The 25,104-nt window shown below is 42.1% G+C and overlaps 1 protein-coding gene and 2 long non-coding RNA genes across 7 annotated transcripts; 1 reads left to right on the top strand and 2 right to left on the bottom strand.

Annotated features, from left to right (window-relative positions):
* The first annotated feature begins 603 nt into the window (after positions 1 to 603).
* fam13b (family with sequence similarity 13 member B) lies at positions 604 to 24,589 on the top strand. Of its 5 annotated transcripts, none has more exons than XM_077608850.1 (23): positions 604 to 1,020; positions 4,683 to 4,831; positions 5,182 to 5,392; positions 6,423 to 6,635; positions 7,472 to 7,649; positions 7,812 to 7,956; positions 9,788 to 9,900; positions 16,552 to 16,596; positions 17,564 to 17,662; positions 17,743 to 17,809; positions 17,882 to 17,964; positions 18,331 to 18,364; positions 18,540 to 18,636; positions 18,913 to 18,993; positions 19,230 to 19,509; positions 19,653 to 19,794; positions 20,014 to 20,095; positions 20,428 to 20,568; positions 21,666 to 21,874; positions 21,945 to 22,124; positions 22,634 to 22,968; positions 23,037 to 23,138; positions 23,613 to 24,589. In XM_077608850.1, exons 3-23 carry the CDS (start codon positions 5,227 to 5,229, stop codon positions 23,734 to 23,736), a joined length of 2,916 nt encoding a protein of 971 aa, XP_077464976.1. In that variant the 5' UTR covers positions 604 to 1,020; positions 4,683 to 4,831; positions 5,182 to 5,226; the 3' UTR covers positions 23,737 to 24,589. The 5 variants fall into 5 exon arrangements, with proteins under 5 accessions (XP_077464976.1, XP_077464975.1, XP_077464974.1 ...); XM_077608849.1 differs by having other exon boundaries at positions 608 to 1,020; positions 18,916 to 18,993; positions 21,942 to 22,124; XM_077608848.1 differs by having other exon boundaries at positions 609 to 1,020; positions 21,942 to 22,124.
* Positions 8,628 to 15,200, bottom strand: LOC144082048 (uncharacterized). Its single transcript, XR_013303127.1, has 3 exons — positions 15,114 to 15,200; positions 13,586 to 13,672; positions 8,628 to 8,905 (listed from the first exon to the last, which is right to left on the bottom strand). It is a non-coding gene; the product is annotated as an uncharacterized LOC144082048 (long non-coding RNA).
* On the bottom strand, positions 16,913 to 18,082 carry LOC144082049 (uncharacterized). The gene is made up of 2 exons (XR_013303128.1): positions 17,427 to 18,082; positions 16,913 to 17,323 (listed from the first exon to the last, which is right to left on the bottom strand). It is a non-coding gene; the product is annotated as an uncharacterized LOC144082049 (long non-coding RNA).
* Positions 24,590 to 25,104: the final 515 nt, after the last annotated feature.

The raw sequence follows: 25,104 nt of genomic DNA, 5'->3' as shown, positions 1-25,104 counted from the left end.
CGGCAGTGAATAGCTACTTTTCTAGTAATAACATCAACATCAAAAGCTCACGGCATGCAGAGAAAGTTCTCGAAAAAATCCTTTTTTTTAGCCTAAAAAGTCTCACAAAACGTACAAATGATTTCGCAGCATTTAGAAAGAAAATCGCCACATAAATCTGTTTACACGCAAATACTTTTAATTGAAACAAACACGATTACACATGTTGTTAACCCATTCATGCACGAATTATTACACTATTGTTTATTTATTTTTTATTTTTTTGCATTACACGTCACTCATTTACATTGTTAGCTGTTTTGACAGCTCAAGACGTCCAATCCGTTTTAACAGGATGCACTCAAAATGGATTATATGCCGTTATTAGCATCGATACAAGAATTCACAGCGATCTTCCCGGTTTAAATAAATGGGACCTCTATTGCCATGCGATGAATTAAATACAATAAAAAAACAACTTTAAATGTTACTATTTTAAAATTTTATTCCATATAAATCCAAAGAACAGTCGAGTTGTTTTGCAGAACGCTACTGTAAACGTGACGTCGGCGACGTGCGATTTTCCTTTTACTAGCCTGGCAAAACAAAACAAAACAATCCAAGTCTTCGAATTAAGATATTTGTTAGCCAAAAGGGAATCGAAACCTAGTGCAAATATTAAAGCCGGGCGGGGTCACTATTTGGCAGCTGCTTCGCTCTCTTTGCGCTGTTGCTGAGAAAAGAAGGCGGGGAGGGGGGAGTATTTGGCGACTCAGTCCCCGGAGGTTTGCGCTCGAGCTCGGCGACGACTTGCAACAGCAGAGCGGGCATCGAACAGGCAGGCGGCTGTTCCTCTTTTTTTATGCAAGGATCCTGTGTGAAACGAGCCCGAAGAGTCGTCTGCAGGGTCCGCTGTGATCCTACAGTTTTATTTTTGAAATCCGACCCCCCACACCGGGGGTTAGACGCCAGCGGGCTATCCAGTGACAGCAAACCCGGAATCGATGCTCCTCGGCCCGCGTCCGTGCTTGTTTTGACCTGGTAAGCCTGGCGTTAGCTTCCTTTTGCTAATAGCTTAGCTTCTCTCGTTCACTTTCAATGGAGGTGAAGCTAAAAGGCTAAAACTGACGCGGATGAGCATTGTTACGTTAGGAGAACGATGTGCATTGCACACGAATGAAATTATATTCTTTATATGGGGATTTATACACGAAATGCATTGTTATTATGAACAGAATTGACGATTTATGGTTTAGATCGGGCTGTTTGTGGGAAGCTAACGAGCGGTTTGCTGAAGGGGTAAAGGTTCGTTCCATCACATCCAAGGTTGACAAAGAGGGGGGAAATATGTTTCTCATACGGCAAACGCAATATCAATATATAAACATATATTTGATTCTATCATAACAGTTGACGTATTCACGATCGGCTCATTTTTTACGGTTCCTGGTGCGTTAAACGCCATTTTTAGTACACCTGTCATGATAAGTTGTAAAAAAAAAAATCTGCTTTTACTTGCATTTTTATAACGATCATTTTGCAATATGCATTTATTAACTATTTGTCACATATACTTGTCGTTGTAATACTTTCCGTCATGTCTTACCTTTGCTGGAGTGCGTGCAGATATGAATGTATTTGTAATTATCTCCACGCCGGAAGTCAAAGCGTACGTGATTTATATTAGGCTTGATTCACTGGATGCTAACGTTAGCTCACAGTTAGCAAAAGGGGTTCGAGGCGATTCAAGGTTAATTCTAGACTTATTAACCGTATTTTTTTTTCTTACGTAGGGTATTGGTTTGAGCTCTCGTGTGCGAAAAGTGCTCCAGATCAATCAATAAATCATTTAGCAAGTGTACTGGTCCCCCAAACACATTTACTTTCTTACAAATGCATTAAAACATGCAGATTTTTTGTTTCCATGCCAATAATATCGTTTTTATGGTGATCGATGCTTGAAGTTGACACTTTCCTCTTTGTGTCATTATTTAGTGCATATGTAAAATTATTTTTATTATCATAAAAATATTAATTAATAATAAATAATAATTATCATATTAAATTTAATATTTTCTTGTAATCGTAATATTTCATTCAGTTGTGTTTCTACGCCTCATAATAAAATGATGCCATCGATCTACCCGTCGTTTTGTGAAATGAGAAGAATCACTTATTTGTGCACTTCTGTAGACATCTCGTGTTAAAGTGAACACTTTATGGTTTAAAGTGGTGTCGTCATCAATTAAATAAGTGTATTTTTTTTTCCTCACAGTGATTTGGTGTTGGCTTTTAGGCAGTCTTGTGGTTGAGGTGATATGAATCCCCTCTTTCATGACCCTTAATATCTTCATTATCTGTTATTTTTGTGATGCGTCATTACTGTGCTTTTTTCCATTGTGTTTTAGTGGTGATTATGTCCAAAATTGTGTAAAAAGTGTAAAATGCACTTGAATGGCTTCGACTTGCATAACAGAATTATTCATTAAAATCTTGAAAAGAGGATGCTTAGAAAGAACCGTGTGACTTTGAAAGTGAGAATGTTCTCGCCTATTTTAGATGCCACAGTGCTGATAAATTATTGAGCCAGCCCCAGGCGGGGGTCAGTGGCTATTCGGGTCATGGTATCTCTTTGCCGTTAAAAAAAAAAAAAGCCTTGGAGACTCATTTTGTGATTTTGTGAAGCAGCCTGGCAATTTATCGACTTTGTAAATTGGATTGCACACAATAGGAGCAAAACATTTGCCAAACGGATTCACGAGGCTGAGAAAAATGCCGACTGAATTTTGAGAGGTTTTCAAAAGCAAAAATATTCAGTTTTCCAAAGAAAACATATTGATAAGATTTGATTTGGTGATTCTTAATGATCCCATTTACTTTGATTTACTTTGTACTTTGTGCTTTTGCTTTGTTGTTCTGTCTAATCACCCTCTTGCTACTGCCACAATGAAATTTTGCGAATACGTGATGAATAAAGTTATCCAATCCAATCCAATATTGGCAAAAGTCACTCTTGAGAGAAATCACTGAAATATTTGGTGTTGAAAGGCTGAAATCAAAACATTTGGACAATTTTAAGTTGACTCAAAACGATGAATTGGCATTCTATATACAAGTCGATTCATTTTATTACCAGCTACTGGTCGTTTATTTAATTTAATTTTTTACTAGACAGTGACAATGCTTCTACCTAATCTTGCAAGTTTCCCACCTGAAAGAAATTTATTTTATTTGTTAATTTCTGGTCCCTCGATGTGCTTTCTCTGCCTGTCATTCCCAGGGAAATTTCCACACCTGAGCATCACCAGCAAGTGTGCATCCCTAAAAACAAATCCCGCCGTTCTCAGGCAGTCCCGCCGTGTCTCCAATTATTTTCTAAGGGCCCATCCACTTCAATACTATACTCAAATAACACTCGCCTCCCCCTGTCATTTCCATCTGCTCTCCAAGCGGTGGGCCTACAGGGCAGCTGTGAAGCATGAAGTTAACAAAAGAGACCACATGAAAACAGTGACCAAGCAGGCAAACTAGCAGGAAGTAACAAGTTATCAATAATACTTAAAACAATAGAGGGAAGAAACAATAACAAAGCGGATCGCACACTCTGCTAAAGCTCGTCGAGCAAGACCCATTTTTATACAACAGAGTATATACACCTAATGATTTTTTTCTTCACACCATATAAATATTAAATACATTTTCCCTTATTTAGTACAGTTTTTGAATGTGAGAGTAGGTGGAAAGTAGGTGATAGGTGCAGTGAGCTACTCTGTCACATGCTGATCAGATTTAATCCAGTTATTCGCATTATGTGGCTCAAAGTTTCCGGTTAAATATGATTTGGCTGCTGGATAAATTAGTTTTATAAATGATCTGTTCAGCAATAGGTTGCTTGCCCTTATTACATTTATATTTATTGCCAGATTTACCTCAGATAGAAACAAGCAGAAAGGTGAACTATGACACAGTTTTAAAAAAAACTCATGTCAGGTGGTAGATGATATGCATGGTTCATTCCACTTATATGGATAAGGATCTCTTACATATTTTTGTGGGTGTGTTGCTTCACAGATGCACCTGTAATGAGCTTGTACAATTCATTTCTAAACGAAATTCCAATGGTTAACATATTTTCAACAAGTCATCAATCGTTTCCATTTGGTCTCGAGATGCTACTGGCAAATTCTTTTTAGTAACTGCACAGCGCTACGGTTTCTTTTTTAGTTTCCTTTGTGGGGCTTTCTGTTAATATAGGACTTTTGTTCACAATAATAGGATTTTCTTCTAGCTTTTGAAGCTTAGACTTGAGTTCAGTTTGTTTTGCTCTGTTTAGCTCAACAATGATTAATTAGAGTGTTTATAAACAAAAACACTAGAAAAAAATCCACAGCTAAAAAGCAAATAATATGCGCACTGCCTTCCATACGCACTGTGATTGGTCCAAATCATCTCCTACATACAAATACTTGTAAAATAATAAACATAACGAAGAGAAAAATTAAAAGAGAAAAGGTCCCAGTGGGAGTCCACCAATGTTGTTGTTGTTACAAATATGCTTTTCTTACGCAAGCGCATTTTTGCCAATGCGGATATCTTGGCCGGAATCTTAACTGATTTTCATATTTGTCTCCACCCTCCACTTTTATCTGCTTTCATTTTCTTTCCCTTTCCGCCACCTCCCTTGACCCTTCCATTCGTTTTAGCTCGAATAAGGAATCCTGCAAGAAGGATTAGCGGTCCGTCAATGAGGAACTACCGGCTCATCTTTTGCCACAACCTGAAGCAGCCATAGATGGTTCGGTGTTTTGCTGTCTAGGGAGGAGTGCACGGGACACACTTTGACTGCTACACGGTGAGTGAATATACACACAAAGTTGCGTAACGTTAACACAAAAAGTTGGATCAAAGGTCAAGTTTTTGCTATATTTCGGCCACAACGTGCAAAAATGTTATATTAAACACACACACAAAAAGGACAGCCGCAGTTAGGTATAATTAAAACATGGCCAGCATTTTAAATCCAACAGTAATAATAATATTGAATGTAAGGAATAATTTAAGTGTAATGGAGATTGAAAAAAAATGTTGTGCATTACTACAATTGTTTTTTTCCTTTATATGTACATGAGGCAATATTAGGCAAAGAGTAAACGATTGAGGATGATGATGGGTTTTTTGTTTTTGTTTTGTTTTTCTTCAAAGACGTAAGGGACTTAGCGTGGTTGTGGTGAGGAGGAGGAGGGGACCATGAGGAAGAGCACGTCTCCATTGCCAGGCAACGAAGGCGGGGGCTCAGCCGGCACCACCCGTGTTTTCGGCGTGCCCCTGGAGGAGGTGACTCGCACGCCAACGCTAGGCGGGATGGAGGTCCCGGCGCTTGTCAAGGATATCGTGGACTACATCGAGGAGCATGGTGAGTCAACGTCAACGTCTGCGTTCTTTGTGGCTTCCAGAGCTTTCTCGTTTTCTGGAACACTTAAAGTTTCAATTGTTTTGAATGCTTTTTCTGGGAGGAGAGACGTTAGTAAGCCTTACCGCAGCCATTAGCATGAAAAAAAATGTAAAAAGTCTTTTTTTTTGCCTTTTGCAATGTTGCAGTAGTTTGTTAAGGCAGCTCATAATGTATTAATTTTCATTATTATATGTAAGTGCATAAAGATATGGATGGCTAAAATACTTTGTTCAATAAAAATGTTGTTAATCCGAAAAAGAAATGACATAAATGTCGGCATTTTTATTTCTATATGGTAAAAAGTATTGCCATCAAAAATTTATTTGAAAAGTTGGCCATCATTTTGGTACCTCAAGCGTGTAGTCATCATACCAAATGGCCGTAAAGATGATGAATTATGGCTATAGAAAGCTTCCTTATGTTTTCCTGATATAGTCATATCGCTTTATTGTAAAATAAAAATATCACCCCTCAGGGGCATGACTTAATGAGTACATGAGGTTACATAAGTGTTTAAACTCCGCTGGCCTTTGCCAGTGTGTCGAATAGCCCTCTGCTGTGAGTCATGAAGTTATTCAGCCCGTCAAAAGACTTTAATCTCTTCTTTAACATGTGACTGGTTGCGGTCACATTGTATAAACCTCAGTTTAGCATTAAAGAGCTCTTTTAGAATGAGAAAATTGAAACTCGCTGCACCAGCTTTGTACTTTGTGCTTTTTTCTTTGTTGTTCTGTCTAATCACACTCTGCTACTGTCACAATGAAATTTCCCGAATACGGGATGAATAAAGTTATCCAATCCAATCCAAATTTAGAAACAAAGGCCACATTTTACATATGCCAGGTAAAGACCACAAATTGCATTTCGGTGTTTACATGTTGAGCAAGTTCCGATTAGAACCATCATGTCAGCTAACCTGTTTTCGTTGTGACATATTCACGCACTCTTTGAATGTGCAATAAAATAGGACCTACCTGTTTTGCATTTTCAGGCCATCTGGACTTCGAGGGTCTCTTCCTGGTCAACGGCAATGCCGAGCGCGTGGACTGGCTGCGGCGGCGCTACGACAACGGCGAGGAGGTGGCGCTGGACAAAGAGGCGGACTTGGCGTCGGCCGTCAGTCTACTACGACTCTTCCTGCAGGAACTGCCTGAGCCTGTAATCCCTGAGCCCATCCAGGGACTCATCTTGCAGCTCCACCAAGGTACACCACGTGATACCATTCCCGATATAAGATAATGCTGACGATTATCTCACAATAAGGAAGTTCAACAACTATCAATACATGTGACTGGAGATCAATTTAGGTTATTCAGTCAACTATGATAGTACGGGTTTGTTTGGGAAGGGTGACAAACTCTCCTTTTTGTACGTAGCTGGCGGCCATCTTGTGTAGGGCTATCAGTGGTTGGAACCTAGATCTGAAAAAGCGCCCCTGATAACACAGAGTATATAGTTCATGATAAGAAGTCTCAGATTTATTTTTAAAGCACCTTGACCACAGAAAACAAAACGTGATTGCACCACCTTCACCATAAAAATAATCACCGTAGAACTAATCTGCAGCCAGTAATCCAAACAACACTCAAATTGTAGGGGTGGACACGTGTTAGTTGCTTTTGAAGTACTACATTCATTACCAGATATTAAATCCACAAAGATGTAGAATAGTTCTAATGGCTTTATAATCACATCTGCTGTTGTTGGCTGTTCTGCTTCGTCATCTTGTCCTCTCTTTTTACTCTTATCATCTCACATAATCTGCTCTAATCCCCTTGACTGTCACAGGGAAGTCTTACCTTTTTTGGTCCATTTTTTAAAATCTCATTTTCACCGTGCCAACTCTCAAAAAGATCACCGTAACTCGGTCGGCGTGTTTTTCCGAGGGAATGTCTGTTCAAAGTGCAGAAATACAATGGACTTCCTATTATTAAACCTCCCAAAAGAGGAGCTGTAGCCATTTCCTGTTAAGCAATAGCACTAATTAAAATAGTTCGAGTCACTTGCATTCAGAGCTGTGGTTTATTTACCTCTTATCAGAAAACGGCAGTGAGGAGGAGCTTTGCCGCAACTTGAAGTTCCTGCTCCAGCAGCTTCCGCAGCTCAACTACGGCTTGCTTCGCTTCTTGTGTCGTTTCTTGGCCAGCGTGGCGGCGCTTCAAGAGGAGAGCTGGAACGTCGGAGCGCTCGCCGCCGTCTTCGGACCTGACATCTTCCAGTAAGACTGGCATCTTACAGGCGTACATTCGGACTGATTCAGTTGTAGATGTTGCCATTTGATTGTTGTATTTATCACGGTTGAGTATAAAGTCGAAATACTTTTGGATCAAACCGGTATTCCATAGACGTGTTAAAGCACGCTGTTGTCTTGGGTAAACAGTCTGTCAACGGAGGGCGAGGACCTGCGCGACCAGGAGTCTGTCAGTCGCTTCCTGGCCGAGCTGTTGGACAACCAGGAGGGCCTGTTTGACTCGGAGGACGACGACATCTCCACGACCAACGACTACAGTTCCATCAACGAACAGGTAACAGCCTGGTGAACGCAGAGTAGAAACCTCTGGTTGCCTCACTATAAAAATACAATTTCCGATACGAGGCTCACTTTTATCTCACAATACAACAGTGATACATGGGTCAGAAAATAAAAATGATGTTTCTAAATTCATTTTTTTAAAGTAGATTTTTTTGGGTGGTTTGGGTGCCATTGAGTTAACATTGACTCTTTTAAAGTAGAACATTTCACTAGCAACTTGTTAGTTTCTTTATTAAACCAGGACATTTTTTCAAAGCGATATATCGTTAGCATATCGAGCGTATCGGTAACTCATTGGGACGAAAGGGATCGTGATATAATCAAGGTGTTGATACAGCAGTTAAACAAGAAAAGGATCAGATTGAAATGAATTGGAGGCTAAGAAAAGATTGTCATTGTATCACGGAATACGCCCAATCAAAATTACTAACCGATTTCAGGAAGCAACGCCAACCATTGTGTAAACTGTGTAAAAGGTCCTGTTGATAACACTTGATAAGATCAAATCCATTCATTGTGACTACTACTTGTACAGCGCTATATAAATGGTGCATTGAGCAAATAGATTGAGGAGCAGATGTTCTTACTGCTCTTATCAAACACAAAAATCAAAATATGGAAAATATCAACTTTCAAAGATACATCTATTTTAGAGGGGAGCATTGTCTGTCAACATGTAGACATGACATCAGCAGCCCAATGAACTTTGGGTGACCCTTTTATATGATGTTGTCGGATTAGCAAATAATGTAGTCACTTGAAGCAATTTACAGATGTGTTCCTCTTCTCAATTTGGTTGAGTCATCGTCGTGCACGGCCGCATTCTGGATGTGACCGTGCAAGAATCTCCCAATAGCCAATAAGAGCGTTTTTGTCCGCTGTGTTGCCATGGCGACAGGCGGACAGATGGCTGTATTGTCCAGACCAGTGCAGAGGAGAAACTGGAAGCAGTGAAAGACGATATATGAATGTCATGTAAATGTTGGCAGGATTTATGTAATATCTAGACATTGCATGCCAAGTATTATACCATTACCTACTGTGTATAAATGCATTTTTTTTAAATCGCCAAGGTGTAAAAGGTGTGCTAAAAATAACAATTCTGTGGGTGTAGTTAATGAGGGTGGACAATTTGTTGATAATGCACATTTGGGGTGAATTAATCTGTAAATGCTGCGGAAAATTACCCCTTAACTCATGCTCAGCTTTTTGACCTGATTCCCCTACCCCAACTCATGCCCCCCATCTTGCTCACCTGCTGTTTGTGTGTGCCTAAATTTAGATGTGTTATGAAACGCCTCTGTAGCCTAAATGTCATGGTTGAGTTACATCAAACGATAACCTCATTTGGACCCGAGGGGTGACATGGCACCCCCTTGAGCGGGGGGATCGCGGTACTGGAGACGGCGGGCATTGTGAAGTTACATAGTCATCACATTCATTCATCTTCGGAACTGCTTATCTTCACAAGGGTCGTGGGGGGTGCTGGATTTGAACCTTGGAAATTGGATGTGCGCTCTGCTTTTATACTTTTACATGCGGATATCATAACTTTCACCTCAGAGGTTGTAGGTTCAATTACCTGCCCTGATACTGCTTCACCAGTTGTTAAATGACCATATAGTGTCAAAGTGCTTAGAAGGTACTAGCGATTGATACATGGTAACTTCCTTTGCTATTCCCCTTAACACTACTTTTGTTATGATACTAAAATTTTGAACTTGAAATCGATACTCTCCAAAAAAAATACACTCACTCAACGATGTGCAAAACTACATAAACAAAAATGTCAAAGTAAATATTTGTTCATTTGTTCTGTTTAGATTACGGAGCTGCTGGACGATGATAAGTGTGAGGCGGAGTGCGAGGAACTGCCTCGAGATGGCGACGACACCGCTTCAAATTCACCGCAACACGCTGATGACCCAACCAACAGGTGAGCGCTTCACGTTGCAGTCGTCATTGTTAAAATAAATGATTATGGTAAACCCTAAAGACAATTTGAAAATGATGTTCTGGAGGCATGGCAAGACACAAGGAGTGTGCTTTAAGCGAGAGATAGGTGTATGTTTGTGTCTGCCTGAGTGGAATCCTGTGTGTGTGTGTGTGTGTGTGTGTGTTTATGTGTCACTGATCGTATTTAGTGCATCATTAATCTTTTCGGCGGCTCATGAGTTTGTGGCAATGTTCTCAAAATGGCCTTCTCCTTCAGTCTATTTTAATGTGTGACGGTCACGCCAACCTTGACGACTTACAAATGGCGTGCACCAGTTGAATCATATCACAAGCAGCAAATTGAACATTTTTCATTTGATTTATATACATAAGACTGGATCATTCTATTACTACTTCAGTGTGCAAAAGTGCAAGGCCACTTGCTTGGACAGTTCCCTTGTTGGGGGCTTACCTGACTTCTTATATCTCAGTTTTGGTCAGCTGATCTCCTTTTAAGATGATCACCGTGTGCTGCTGTTGTCTGACAAATGCGCATTAGACATTTCACACTTAGGTTCATTTACATAACAGGTTTGTTCAGTTCAAATTGATTTGGATGATGCGTATGTTGTGATAACTTCCAGCGACATCTAACGCAGTGTCCGCATGCTCCGCGTCTTTGTGGCTAATGTCTGCTTTGGAGACGCAATATGAAGGATTTGTGCACGTCTTCATGTGGCAGCTGGCAGTGTAAAGCCAGACTCATCGGATCTTTGCCTCTCATTTGAGTGTTTTAGTTGGTATTAACGTGCGCGAGACCAGCCAGCCCGGAGGATTAAGGCCGAAATGTCTGCTTTCGGGTCTGGCCAGTGGCTTTGGCAAAAAATCATTTAATCGCTAGTGATCCACTGCTCGAGTGGGTATCATGGCTGTAACCTGAACAGGGTCATGGTCATTCCTATTGCTACACGCACACACCTACACACTGTGTAATGGATATCATAAAATCAAGTCTTACAAAAGAGCCCATCATAGCGTTTTCGCCAAGTCCTTGTAATGTTTTACACAAACGACTCGTTGGCTGCTCTTCCCTGGCCTTTCAATGTGTTAAAGTTCATAGTCTGACTCTGCATAAAAATCACGTCGAAAAATCTATACCAGGGGTGTCAAACTCCGGTTGGTTCGCGGGCCGCATTAACGTCAATGCCATTTCATGTGGGCCGGACCATTTTAGATCTAATATTTAGATTATTATTTTTTAAATTGGATTTAAAGAACTGGATCAAAAGCCCTAAATAGTCAGTTTTTATAGATCTAAAGCAATGTTTATTTGAGCTTTTTTTCCTTAGTAATGGAAAATGTCTTTAAATCATGTTTTTCATTTCAAATGGAAACAAAATATATTTTTTAATTATGTTCAATATTAAAGTGGAAAACGGAAAATATCTATATATTTATTTTTAGATCTTACAAAATGCGCTTTGAACTAAAAACACAAAAGAAAAAAATGGATTGAAAATATTGCAATGATTGATTTTAAAAAGGGGAAAAATCAGGAAATGCAATGTACATCATCTATAATCATTTAAATTTGATCCTAAAACAGAAAGTCGGCACTCATGATTTACTTTCTCGGGCCGCACAAAATGATGCGACGGGCCAGATTTGGCCCCCGAGCCGGCACTTTGACACCTGTGATCTATACAATCAAACACAATTGGCCCACAATGAATGACAGAGTGTTTGCTGGCTGATCAATCTCCATCAAACAACCTTTATTCAAACTTAAGTTACCATCGACCTTCCCTCGCAACATTTTAGCAAAAGATAAATGAGTCTGTCAGTGCGACATGTGAGCTTTGAGCTAAGTAATGTTGAACCCGCACGGTGACACCCGGCGAATGTCAGCCAAGGATGCGTCACTCGTGGAAAAATAGTGAGAGCCCGATGGAACCTTTGAATTCAAATGCAAGTGTGTATAGACATGGATAAACATTGCCGTGAACGTGAAGCCGTATATCCGCTGGCTCCAATGCCATGACCTATATCTTCTACGCGTGCCAATGAGCATTTAAAGGGCGCTTGGACACCCTGCATGTCAGTTTAAATATTGCATGGCACATATGATGACAGTAGAATGCTTCAGCCTGACATAACATTCTCACTTGTTACTTATCAGACAAGATTGATGGGATTAGAGGAGCAATGCAAATTGGTGTTTTTGTCCAAGTGTTGTTTTAGCAATTCTGTAAGGACCATTATGTAACAAAAACCTCATTCAATAGAGCCAAGACCTCAACCAAGGCTCCATTAATTGATTACGACAACGTTTTTTTGTCATTCATGACAATAAAGTTGGTTTATCAATAAAAGAAAGGCCAGTCTTTTTCTAAATTAATTTGTTATACGCAGAATTCTGTATGAATTATTCAGAGCAAAAAAAAATCTGCTAAGAGAGTACAATGGAATTTTGATATTAAAGTTTAGAGTGTAAAAGGCAAAAAATCCTTTCATCAAGCAGACTGTACAATGTGCCACCAAGTTCACGAAATATCAGATAAAGACAATCCAAGGTTATTTTTAGTCCGGTTTTGATGTCCTGTCTGCACAGCAACAGGGGAAAACAGCCCTCGCCATCAGTCAATTTGTACACAAACAACTTCTCCCCATTTCCACTCGTACGCTGACAGTCTATTTTCGAAGCGTGAAAGCAACTGATATTTGAACGTAAAAGTGCAAGAAGATGGCTGCTATAGGCTTGTCCTTCAAAACAAACCCATCAGGGTGTTAGCGTTAAACGGGGGCCTCTCGACACATGCCGTGTTTATCGCTACGCCGTAAACCAAAGCGGGAAACGGTAGGCCTTCTGTCACTTGCATGACTTGTGCAAAATGTCATACACTTGGAACCCTTCAGTGTTTTTTCTTGACTTAGTGACACACCTTTTTTAAAACGATGTTGTGATTCTTGGCGCGAGCACTTCCATAACCCATTGGGTTAAAAAGTATTGTGATAAAACACACATTTACATCATACGTATCACAGAGTGTGAGTTTAAGCAGCACTAAATTGAATCTTTACCCCAAAAAGTCCCTTCCCTACTTCCCTTCTCGTGTCCTTAACTTTCCTGGCCACGCTTTGGGTCTTCGCTGTGGTAACGAGATCCGCCAAGTGTCCCAGATAGGACTCGCGGCTCATCACTTGGCTTCTTACCGCTTTCCTGTGAAGGTTTCACCCCCCCCATTTCTGTTACTGTGCTCCTTGTCACTCAACTTTAAAATCCTAATTAGTTGAAATTATTGTCAAATATAGTTCATTAGAAAGATTTATGTAACATCATTCATATCTGCCAACCGAACAATGTGAGCATCTTCACCTGCTTATAAACATCCACTAAACTAGCCTACATTTTGCATTGGCTCTAATTACATTCGTATTGAATTACAGGACACTGACTTTCACTGCACAAAGCTACGTTTTGCACTCACTTTCAGCATGAACTATTTTTTTTTTTTCATCAAATGCTTGCGGTCAAACGATATCGCAATGAAGGTGATATATGTAGGTCAAATAAAGACCCACGGCTAACAGTTTGATAGTTATTGACTCAACTGCAGTTAATTATTTACATTTGGAAAAAAGAACATTTACACGAAAAGGGCTGAATAGACCGAAAGTGAACTTACTAAAGCGATGACCGACTTTACTGCTTCTCTTCGAAGTTGAGTGAGTTCAGTGTCCTCGCTTTGGGACGTCAAATAATGGGGGGGATCCTGTGTGGCAATATGCAGACAAGGCTCACGGTAAGGATTATCTCAAAATATGGCTTTACAACAGTTCAATCAATAGACAGGTCTAAAACTTAGACTTAATAACAAAGTATTGTGATATATATTGTTATATCAGTACATGGTAAGGCCCGTAGTACCAATTGTCAAATTTCCAAAGCGCTTCCTCACGGACACAATTTCCAAGTTTCGCAGATTTACTTTGTTTACTTTCACACCGTGCACCCCAAACAGACGACCATTTATGCACTCGTGTATTTCAATCATGGCACTGAATATCTGAGGGGGGCACTGGCCTCTCAAGGCAGGAAAATCTGGACCCCGAGGTCAAAGAAAGTTAAGAGCTGTGCTTTATGGAATGGTATGGCTCTGAAAATTTTGTTTACGTTCGTGCAACGCTGATTGGTTGCTCCTGTCAATCATTCCCTCCATCTCTAATACAAGCTGAAAAAAACTCGCTTCAAAAAACTTCAACCCCTTCCCTACCGCCACCTCCCACTTTTTGCCTGCCCTGCATCTCTTTTCCCTCCATTCGGATTGGCTGATAGGACCAGAGTTGCCGCCTAGATTTTTGCAGGCCCGCCCTCCAGCCTGCCGTTGTTGTTGCCAGGTTACATCAGAACGTCACTTGAGCGGCAGTGGATGTAGGATGCGCACGGGTGCCGGTCTCAAGGCAGCAGCTGGATGTTTAACGCCCCGCGGGAGATCACAGTGGCCAGTTAAATAGACGCAGTGGTCTTTTTTGGGGGTCTTTTTCGTCCGAGTTCTGTTTCAAAAGTGGTAGAGGCAACCATGAGGATGTCATGTGAAGTCCTGCTGCAGAGGTAAACACACCGCTTGTGTAACTTACTGATGAATGAATGTATATGTTGTGGTTAGGAATTCTGGCCTGAGTGCTTTTTTATACAGACCATACCGTCTTGAAATCTAGTACACAGAATATTTATCTAGAATCTGCAAATATTTGTGGCATGTAAAAAATAAAAAAAATTCTCATATGTTTAAAACATATAGTAAAAATTGAATAATAAAAGTAAATGAAATGTTTAATGTTTTTCCAAAATGTTTACATGAACAAATTATAACCAGCATAGTGTTATATTTGAGTAATTGTTCTTATTGGGATCTGCGTTTAAAAAATAGTGGACTACATTTTGCACAGGCTTTTAACGTTGTTTGAGTCAACCAAATTTTTAAAAGATGAATGAAACATATTTATTTATCTTTTTAACTAAGTTTTTAATGGATTAAAAAAAAAGTGTCATTTACACAAACATTAATTTATCTTTTCACGTTGCTCTTTTTAAAAAAAATATATTTTACATTTAACCACGTTTATTAATTTTTTGATGAATTGAATTGATGAAAAAAAGTGTATTACATGAAATTGGAAACTTGCATCCACTTTCAATTTTTCTCTTATTACCTTGTCCTGCTGACTTATCTGTCTCCAAAAACAAATGTGGCCATGGAACACAAAAACATTCCCACCCCATCTTTCCACGTCCTTGCCTCCCCTGAAGAGCTGCAAATGCTTTGCATGCAGCTAGCAGATTTGTTTGTGACGTATGCGCGTTTTTGCTGACTCGCTGACAGCGACATCTCCAGTGAGCTGCAGCCTGCCGTCACTCGGTGCTTATGTTAATACTTAGTACACCTAGATCTGCTTGTATACCTAATGGAAACCCTGCATATGTACTCATCGCCAAACGCATATACCACCAGGCATTACTAACTACTTATTTAGCATCTGACAAAACTGTGCTCACTTTTACCATGTGTCATCAGTGTGTTGGGTTGACACAATCTGGCAAAGTGCACTCACATTCAGAAATTTGAAACAATAACAAAACATGTACCCGACTAGGAAAAAACGACGCAAGACAGCATGTGGAAATGTTGCAGAAATGAAGCGCCTAGTTGAATGTTTAACGTCATTTAGTAAAAGAATATACATTAGCGTGAATAAGTAATTAAGTATGTTTTTGGCAGCAATATTTTCCATCGATTTTATCTGAAATAAATGGCAGCGGGTCTTTGCCTGTGGATTTTTAGCCCAATCTATATTTGTTCCAGGACTCGTGCCTGACTCTTCATCCCTGGCTTATCATATGTACTTTGTGTTCTGGCACTTTATGATTTACAAATTAAGCATTTCTTATAAAGGCTAATGCTGTAAAATGAGTTTGAAATAATATCTTGTTTTAGTTGTATATGTACTTTTCAAATAAGTAGTACAGCCAATTATATTTTTTAGCGATCCACTAAGACTTAAGATGATAGCCTAAAGGCACACTTTTTAGAATACTATAGTTATCTTTGTCTGTTAGGGAGCAGGACGAGGTCAAGAGGCCCCTCTGGGCCCACCAAGGACAAGTCATTAGGTCCTAACGGTATTGGGATGAAACATAATCCCAGGTTACATAATGTAAACCCCCCCCCCCTATATAACACAAAGCGGACAGTCCTTTGAAGGTTTAAACCGCGAAAGCCACAATAGAGAGTGGCAGAAGTTACATGTGCTCATATTTCATATCAATTTATTAATTATTATTGCTATTATTAGAGTACCTATATGAATCTTGCAAATGGAATGTATTTAGGCTGTGTAAAATGAACAAATGTGACCTTAATCGAGCACACATTATCACAACAGAGTAGCCAAAATAACAATGTGCCCGCCCGCTAAAAGCGGCGCCGCTGACTTGCCTGCGCCTTGGTGCCCTTTAGGAGAATCCTTGGTAATCGTCTTCATTTTTGCTTCCTGTTTTGACTGGCACGCTCGCAGCAAGGTCACATTCTGTGTCTGTTACGGGAGTCCTGGAGAACTTGATGTTCTGAGCGTCTGTTTCTTCTCTCTGCAGCTCCCATCTCTCCCCGGTGCCCATGCTGCCTGCTGACTCGGCAGAGTGAGTACACACAAAGCGCAATTAAAATACACAGGCAGACAACTATTACAGGCATAATCATTTTTTGCTCACTATTGTTGCAGTATAAAAAAAACGTGTGTTTCATGTGAAGATAAATTACAAGTTGAAACTGATGATGCTGTTTTTGTCTGATACTCATATTTTTAAACCTGTGAAAATAATGCAAAAATGTTGCTAACAGTAAATGGCAAATCATATTTTTTTCTGTTTCGGTGGATACCTAACACAAGAAATGCTATGTTTACAAATACATGAGCCTCTGTCACTATCGTTAGTTTCTAAAGAGTCACTCAACTGACATTTTTGACTGGTGTTTTAATTTACAGCAAATGAAAAGTGCCATAGGACTCAAACATTCATGGATACTTGATCAGATCTGATATTCTGACCATTAAAATACTGTTCGCTACTTCAAAAAATCTTTGTATACATATTGTCACAACCCAAGATGAAATACAGGATGTCCAAGGCACAACAGAGGCGGGTTAGTGAGACATAAATACAGAAGTGTTATGACAAATAAGACAGAATTCTGAAATACTGATTAGGTCTCCCATTACTCTCAGCCGGTATAGCATGTGGTCGAACCCAGTCTTGAAATTCCGCATGGCTTCAATGAAAGCTTTAGATGGCATTTAGAAACAGCTGCATAAACAATATTACAAAACCATTTTCCTATCCCATGTAAGAAAAGGCGCCGCTTGACCTACGGGTTTAAATAAATGGAAAGTATGATTAAAAATGTGCCCCGGAATCTCCGAAGATCCTCAGGATTAAGTATCTGAAAAAAAGTGGACGGGCGCCCTTACCTTTTACAGTCTGGCTGGGCTTCTTAAGCAATATTAAGAAAAACTACGTAGTCATTCATTTCTGTACCACCGGAGATGACATGGAAGTTGTACAATGTATGTTGAGCGTAATGGACTTGACCATGTTGTGATTTCAGAATCATAGAGCGAACCATCAGGGCTGCCGTGGAGCAGCATTTCTATGAACTGAAATCCTCCATCGAACAAGACCTAAGCAACTTTGATGATCAAAAAAGGTGAGACCAAGGTGACCCAAAAATTGCGTCCTGCGCAGTCAAAATGTTTCTCCTCTCAATCTTCTTTGACCTTCTTCCAGCGATACGCCCGAGCCTGCAAGTTACAAAAGTGAATGTCAGAAAAAAGGAAACCCAGAAGAAACACAGGTGAGAGATGAAATCTTTGGCGTTTTTTTTTTTTTTGTATTGAGGCTCATCATCTTAATGTTTCTGCTCCAGGATGCATTGGTGCCCCCAGAGGACGGATTGGATATGGAGCTTGACACCCTCCGAGATGCGGAGAACAACATCAACGGCGCAAGGTAGAGAATTGATTGCCGGCTGTTCTCGCTTCGGCGAAGACGTTAAAAGCTTAATCCAACGTTCACAAATAAAGATGCAAAGCTAACAAAAGTCCACTTGTGGTTAGTCTGCGCTCGTTTCACCGCCATAGTAATTGAAGCTTGTGATTGGAAGCGTCACATCAGGTGACCAAAGCCGCTTTGTGACTCACTCGTGATGACCCGACACACGGTGGCTGTGATCATTTGGATACGGCAGTTAGTGCTTTCGCAATCAAGAAAACGTGATTTTTGTCACGATTTTGGCGTTATATCACTTCGTATTTTGTTCAGGACAGATCAAGACAAAAATTTAAAAGTTGTTTAATTTTTGTGTTGTGCTTTCAGTGAGGACCATCAGCTTGGTGACGCCACAAGTTCGGTAAGTTAAACTCCCAAGACAAATAAAATATATAATATAATAATAAATTGGCCTATATTGTGAAAAACTATTTTTTTCCTCATATCGCTCACCAGTAATACCACATATTAAACCAAACATCTTATGTATAGATATCTAACATCTAAAGTCATCTTTGCTTATTTTGACATTCCAGGACTCTACTTCATGTGACCAGAACGCCAACACCAGCCAAACCTCAAGCAATGACCACACCCCCCACATCCAGCTTTTCCCTGACAGCCAATGGGACGGTGCGTAATGACACACACACACACACACACACACACACACACACACACACACACACACACACAACAAACCATTTCAGAGCAGTGTGGTAAACCTTGACAGTTTTACACATGATGCTGAGAAAGGTCAAATCAAATCAGTGAAATTCTCTTCCAAAAGTAGTGTTTGTTATGAAACAACAGAGTGCTTTTATTTTTTTTTTTTTTTACTTTGACCGAAGGAGCTTACCGCTCGTCTTCTCCTCCTCTTCCTCTCCTTCCTTCCTTCCATCCAAACAGCAGCACCACCACCTCTTCCTCCTCATCTCCACCTCCCTCCCATAGACTTCTCTTGTATGCACCTGCAGAAGGAAGGCCAAGGTGAGTTAGTTGATCATGTCGATCCCACCTCCCCCCGCTATTCATCCGTCCCACCCCGCTCTCGTCTGGAAACGGTGAAAGAAAGGGTTATCGCGCAGCATTCGTCGTCTGGGTTCTTCCTATCTAATCGCTCTTCTTCCAAGGGCAGATTTTTCCTCCCGGCCGCAAGGTCTTTCTGCCTGTCCCGTCTCCGCATCAACCGAATGACCCCGTCCTCCGTTCCCGTCCCACGGCAGATCCCGTTCCGGCCTTCAAGTCGTGGCAGGACGACAGCGAGAGCGGCGAAGCTCAGTTGTCCCCCCTGGCGGGCCGCATGGTTCCCCTCCCTCTACTGCCCCTGGAAGAAGACGAAGGGGAAGAAGGCGGCGGCGACGGCGGGCAGGAGGACGTCTCGCCTTCCTCCTCCCGCTCGCACCCGCACGTCCTGGCGCGCCGTTTCCTGGACTTCAGCGTGCACGGAGCACAGCGTTTCCTCCAGCAGGACGCCGACGCTACTTCGCCCACCAAAGCACACAGGTCCAATTCAGTACAGTAAACTAAATATTCCATTTTTTGCATACGGAGATACTTTGTCCGACCTTCTTTCGGTCATCTGTATGATTTGTCGTCTACTGCTTTGAGGGGAGTCCTAAATATCCGCACTCTCGTGTCCCCCTCAGACCGAGGCGGGCGTCGTTCGGCTCCAAAGAGACGCTTCGAGGAGGGGACTCGGTAACGCACCAGCTCACCAAGAAGCTTCAACACCTCAAGAAGAAGATCAAACAATTCGAAGAGCAATTTGAAAAAGAGAAAAACTACAAGGTAGGGAAAACCAACTAGTGTTGCACTGATACCGATACGACATCATGCCGGAAAAGTACCAATCGTAAAAAATGTGTTCTTCCTCTGGCCAAGATGCACCCTCCCGCCAACTAGTAGACGTCCAATCCGTGTGCGCTGAATGAAAGTTAATTCATAGAATTGATAGAAAAGTGCACCAACTGACCCGAAATGTTCCCCTTTTCTTCCCATTCTGCACAGCCGTCTCATGGCGACAAGGCAGCTAACACCAAAGTCCTCAAGTGGATGACGGACCTCACCAAGATCCGCCGACAGATTAAAGGTAGCCGCCCGCCCGCACGCACCCACGGCGGCGCGTCGCGAAGGCCGCGAGCCTTTTTGTGCCGCGGCCACTAACACACGCGCCGGCCGACACACTGCATGAACGCAGCACTAACCAGTGGCTCTCACACATCCACCCTTCAGTGGGACGTCCGCCAAAGCGCAAATAGTACCAGTTAGTCCCGCACGTTGATTTGTCACGCGACGCCCGATCCCGTCCGTGGTCTCCCTCGGCGACCGCAAAACCTCCCGCCCTCCCCGATTTGTCTTGTTGTGAATAACCCGAGAACCCGCTCTCCGCTTTCCTCCCTCTCTCGCCCACCGTCGACCTAGGACGCCAGCACCACCTTTCCCCCAGGAGCACGCTGAGGCACCAGGCTGTGCTCCACTCACACAGGCGCCACCTGGCGCCGCCCGCCCCCTCGCCCCCCTCCCATTGCACATTCGCCCCCCACTCGGGCCCGTGTCACCTCAGTAAGTAGCAGCGTGCCAGTAAGTAGACGCTTCCACTGTCAGGTGGCACTGTGAGAGCATCTCGCTTCCTTCATGTCAACACGTGCTTTTTGTGTGGGCGGGCGGCGGGCGTGCATGTTTTGTCTTTTTGAATCTCTGTCTTATTCATGATTGGACACCGTAACCTACAGTTTGACCGTCATATCCGGCCAATACATGGACGTTTTAGCCTGGCACTGTTTGGGTGGAGGTCTTTGTTTTTTTTCTGATTTTGCTTCACCGATTGTCGCAAAAGAATGAGTTCGCTTCAAATATATATACATTTATATAGTGTTTCAATAGCTTTTCCAAAATCAACATGCTTTGGGGAGAAAAAAGTATCCCCTACATAATTGGCTTTAAACATCACCAATCAGCTGATTTATTTTTATTTTTTTTAATGGACATTGCCCTTTTAAAAACCCATAACCGTCATATTTGCATATTACAGTGTTAGGGTTTTAAGCACAAGTTAGTTTGCGTTATAGGAGTGCAACGATGAGGGTCTAAAATTGGGGTATAAATCACTAATTCTGTAACGATACGATAAAAGTTCTTTAGACAACGATATGATATAAAGTCGGCCGCAATTCATTGGGTTCCAGGGCCTTCGATTGATATAATATGATATTAGCAGCATATTTAACAGCATCAGATCCATGTCACCTAAAGCAATAACAAATGCAATATTTACTGATATATATGGACTTTAAAGCACCCCAGATTTTACAAGGAAACTGAGTTTTCTGAACACGGCCTCAAAGTAAAAGTTTGCACACCCCTGTTCTAAATGTAATATCTTTAAAGCAAATGGGCCAACCCTGATTCTAATTGAGTTGTTTACTCTGTATTTCCCAGTAAACTCGTGACTCTTTTTAAAGCGGGATTTCAAAACAAGGCAACATTTTGTTCTGACGTTTTGAAGCGCATCAACTGTGCGAAGCGTCAATGTGTGTGTCGATCGACGTCGTGTGCCGCATGCTTGTGTAGCAAGTCCACGTGGACCCGTTCTCCGTCCGTGCGGGACGTCAACGGCGCCCCAGCGGTCGCTTACCTCTGAACGTTATCGTCCCGCGCAGACGCCAAGCACCGCGCCGAGAGCGACCTGGGCCCCCAGACTCGGCCCCGCAGCAACACGCTGCCCAAGAGCTTCGGCTCCACGCTGGAGCAGACCGCCGCCCAGCCGTCGGCCGCGCCCCAGGAGCCCACCCGCGAGGAGACCTTAGAGCTCATCCAGCGGCGAGTGAGCGGCAAGCGCCAGGAGGATGGCTGGCCCGACGACATCAAGGTGAGAGGCTCGTCGGGGCGACGCCGCGTGACTCGTCCGCCTCATTTTTCTGGCGCGCTCTCCCTAGAAGATGACGAAAGAACAGTTGTCCTGCGAGAAGACGGTCCTCCAGAAAAACCTGCTACACTACGAGGGCCTGCACGGGCGACCGGTGACTCGCGAGGAGCGTCTGGTGGTGAAGCCCCTCTACGAACGTTACCGTCTGATCAAACAGATGCTCACCAGGGTCACCATCACGCCCGCCGTCACCGTGAGTCCAAGCGCTGCCCGCCCGCCCCGTGTGCGGTTGATTGGTCGCCGGTCTTTTGGGCGCCGTCTTTTGGTCGCCCCGACTGCGACGACAGGCGACCAAAAGACAGACGACCAAAAGACCGGCGACAAAACAAGGTAAAACAACACGGTCTACGCATCAATAAAAGCCAACAATGGCCATGAGCAGTTTCACTGAGCCGACGTGTGAGTGTATAAGAGTTTGTATGTACATGCGTTGTCCCTTTTAAGAAGCTACGTCAGTCAGGGTCTTAACAAGTTCTCCAACAAAAAACAATAAAAGTCCGGGAAATTTGGAGCTTTTCTTTACCCTAATAATTAATAGGGCATTAAGTATGACTAAATTGTAATTTGCAGTTTGTATTTAGGGAATTTGAGCAACGATTTAAATGGTAATTATCACTTACCTTCCGGGCAACCAAAAGACCGGCGACCAATCGACCGTGTACCGCCGCTCATCCGTGGCATCACTCCGCCGTTCCCCGCCAGGTGTCTCCGTCCAGCAAGAGGCGGACCCAAACCCTCCAGCCCATCATCGAGGGCGAGACGGCTCACTTCTGGGAGGAAGAAGAGGAGCGAGCGACGGACAGGGAGGAAGACGACGATAAGAAGAAGGAGGAGGAAATCTATAACGAGGAGGAGGAAGAGGAGGAGGAAGAAGAGGAGGAAGGAGAGAGCAGCGGAGGAGAAATGGGGAGTTCCGAGGTCATCATGGCCATGGAGACCACCACCACGGCGACGGGGTCCTTGAGGGGAAAGATGGATCAAGGCTCCGGGAAGATGGCGCTGGATCTCAGGCTGTCCAGCTCCAACGCCTCGTCCATGTGAGAGCCCGCCCACGCGGCACAAGGCGTGCGGTGATGTCACTTCCTGATTGTTTGCTCGCCCTTAGGCCAGAGCTGCTGGAACAGCTGTGGAAAGCCAGAGCAGAGAAGAAGAAGCTGAGGAAGACCATCAGAGAATTTGAGGAAGACTTCTATCAGAGGAACGGCAGGTGCGTGACACAATATTGACTTTTTAGTTTCTAATTTGAAATAATAAAATAATTGAGTGAACACTCCAAATTGTCCCGAGGTACGAGTATGACAGGAAAATAATAGATACATATTTATGCATGAAGTGTTAGTTGAAGAGTCCATTTTTGGGGATCTGTTATTTTTTTTAAAAACCAAGAGTAACATAAAATGCAAAATAAAATTAACTTTTAAAACAATCAAACATCAAAAACAATTGTAAAAAAAAAAATTAAAAGAAATCAAGATATGTATTCAAAATTTGGCCTGTTATTTTGCTCTAGGAATTTTCATTTTTGATTAGACGGTCCTCGTATGTGTATTCAATATTAATATTGCTATTTTTCTTCAGTACAAGCTAGTCCAAACAGTCCGATAACACCATTAAATTTTACGGCCAAAGGTTCAAATTGTTCAAAATGTTCCTATTTTCAATTTTTTTTTCAACCAATCAGGAACGTGCAAAAAGAAGACCGCGAGCCAATGCTGGAGGAGTATCGAGCCTACAAGAGACTCAAGGCCAAGTTGCGTCTCCTGGAGGTGCTGATCAGCAAACAGGACTCCTCCAAGTCCATCTAGACGCCGGCGCGAAGAAAAAAAAACCTGGAGGCTCAATGGACAGTAGGCAGGCAGGCTGGCAGGCTGGCAGGCACACCCCAACAATCGCACCCAGCAAACCCGAGCGTCCATCGCTCGGTCACGAGGCCTCAAAGAGTTGTCGCTCTTGACGCCTTCAGGTCTTAGCTATCTTTTTAACACGAATGCTTCGACTTTTATCGGAAGGGAACAAACAAAAACAACTCTCACACGTCTTTTTTGATTTGTTTTGGAATGCCCCGTCACGTCCGCAAGGGTGGTTTCCTGCCGGCAGGCCCCGAGAGGAGGTTTTTTTTTTCTCTTTGTTTTTTTTTGGAGAGCTCGTAAAAAAAAGCCAGCATTTTTGGAAGCAAAAGTGTTAAAAGAAAAACTGTTATTTGCACAGCGTTCTTCAGAATGCAGCCCTGTTTGTGTGCGTGTGACAAAGCACTACTTCTATACAAATAAGAATCTATAAATATATTGTGTAAATACGACCACGTGGAGAATGAATGTCCGAAAAGTTTAAATTATATATTAGTCGCACCCTGTCTTTTTTTTTGTTCTTCGATTGTGATGCCCTGAGATTGTTTTTTTTAATTACTAATTATTGCTGTGATTTCTCATATCTATGACTCGTGTGATGACAATGACTTTTTTTATTTACTCAGCAAAATGTACAGAGCAGATTTAGAATTAGCGCGTGATCACGCTTGTCCTGTGATGTTTCAAATATTTAAAATAAGACAAAAAAAGATTGCATGATACATCAGCGACAATAACGTGTTTTATTCTTTCTATTATTTGTGCCATCATGAAGCAGCAATAATTAAAAAAAGTATGCGAACGATCGAGACATTGTTGGCACTTTTTTGACAATCGTACTAAAATCAATCAACGTCAATGGGCAACTTGTCACTTTACAATTCTAAGGGAAATCTAGTGTGCGAGTTTGCGACAAAGTAAAGAGGTAGGTAGGTTCCTTAGCTCACAAGATAGAGTGACCGTTTACCACACAAGAGGTTGTCAGTTCAAATCCAACTTGTCACTTTACAATTCTAAGGGAAATCTAGTGGGCCAGTCTTTAACAAAGTAAGAAGGTGGGTGGGTCCCGTAGCTCACAAGATAGAGTGACCACTTACCATGCGAGAGGTGGTCGGTTCAAATCCAACTTGTCACTTTGCAATTCTAAGGGAAATCTAGTTTGTGACAAAGTAGTGAGGAGTGTGTGTTCCTTTGCTCACAAGATAGAGGGACTGCTTACCATGCAAGAGGTAGTGGGTTTGAATCCAACTTGTCACTTTACAATTCCAACAGAAGTCTAGTAGGTGAATCTGTGACAAAGTAAGGAGGTGGGTGGGTTCTGTACCT

Source organism: Stigmatopora argus, chromosome 9 (assembly GCF_051989625.1).
Source record: "Stigmatopora argus isolate UIUO_Sarg chromosome 9, RoL_Sarg_1.0, whole genome shotgun sequence".
NCBI lineage: Eukaryota > Metazoa > Chordata > Actinopteri > Syngnathiformes > Syngnathidae > Stigmatopora > Stigmatopora argus.
The sequence above is the reverse complement of the archived record's forward strand: the minus strand, read 5'-3'. Positions and strand labels throughout refer to the sequence as shown.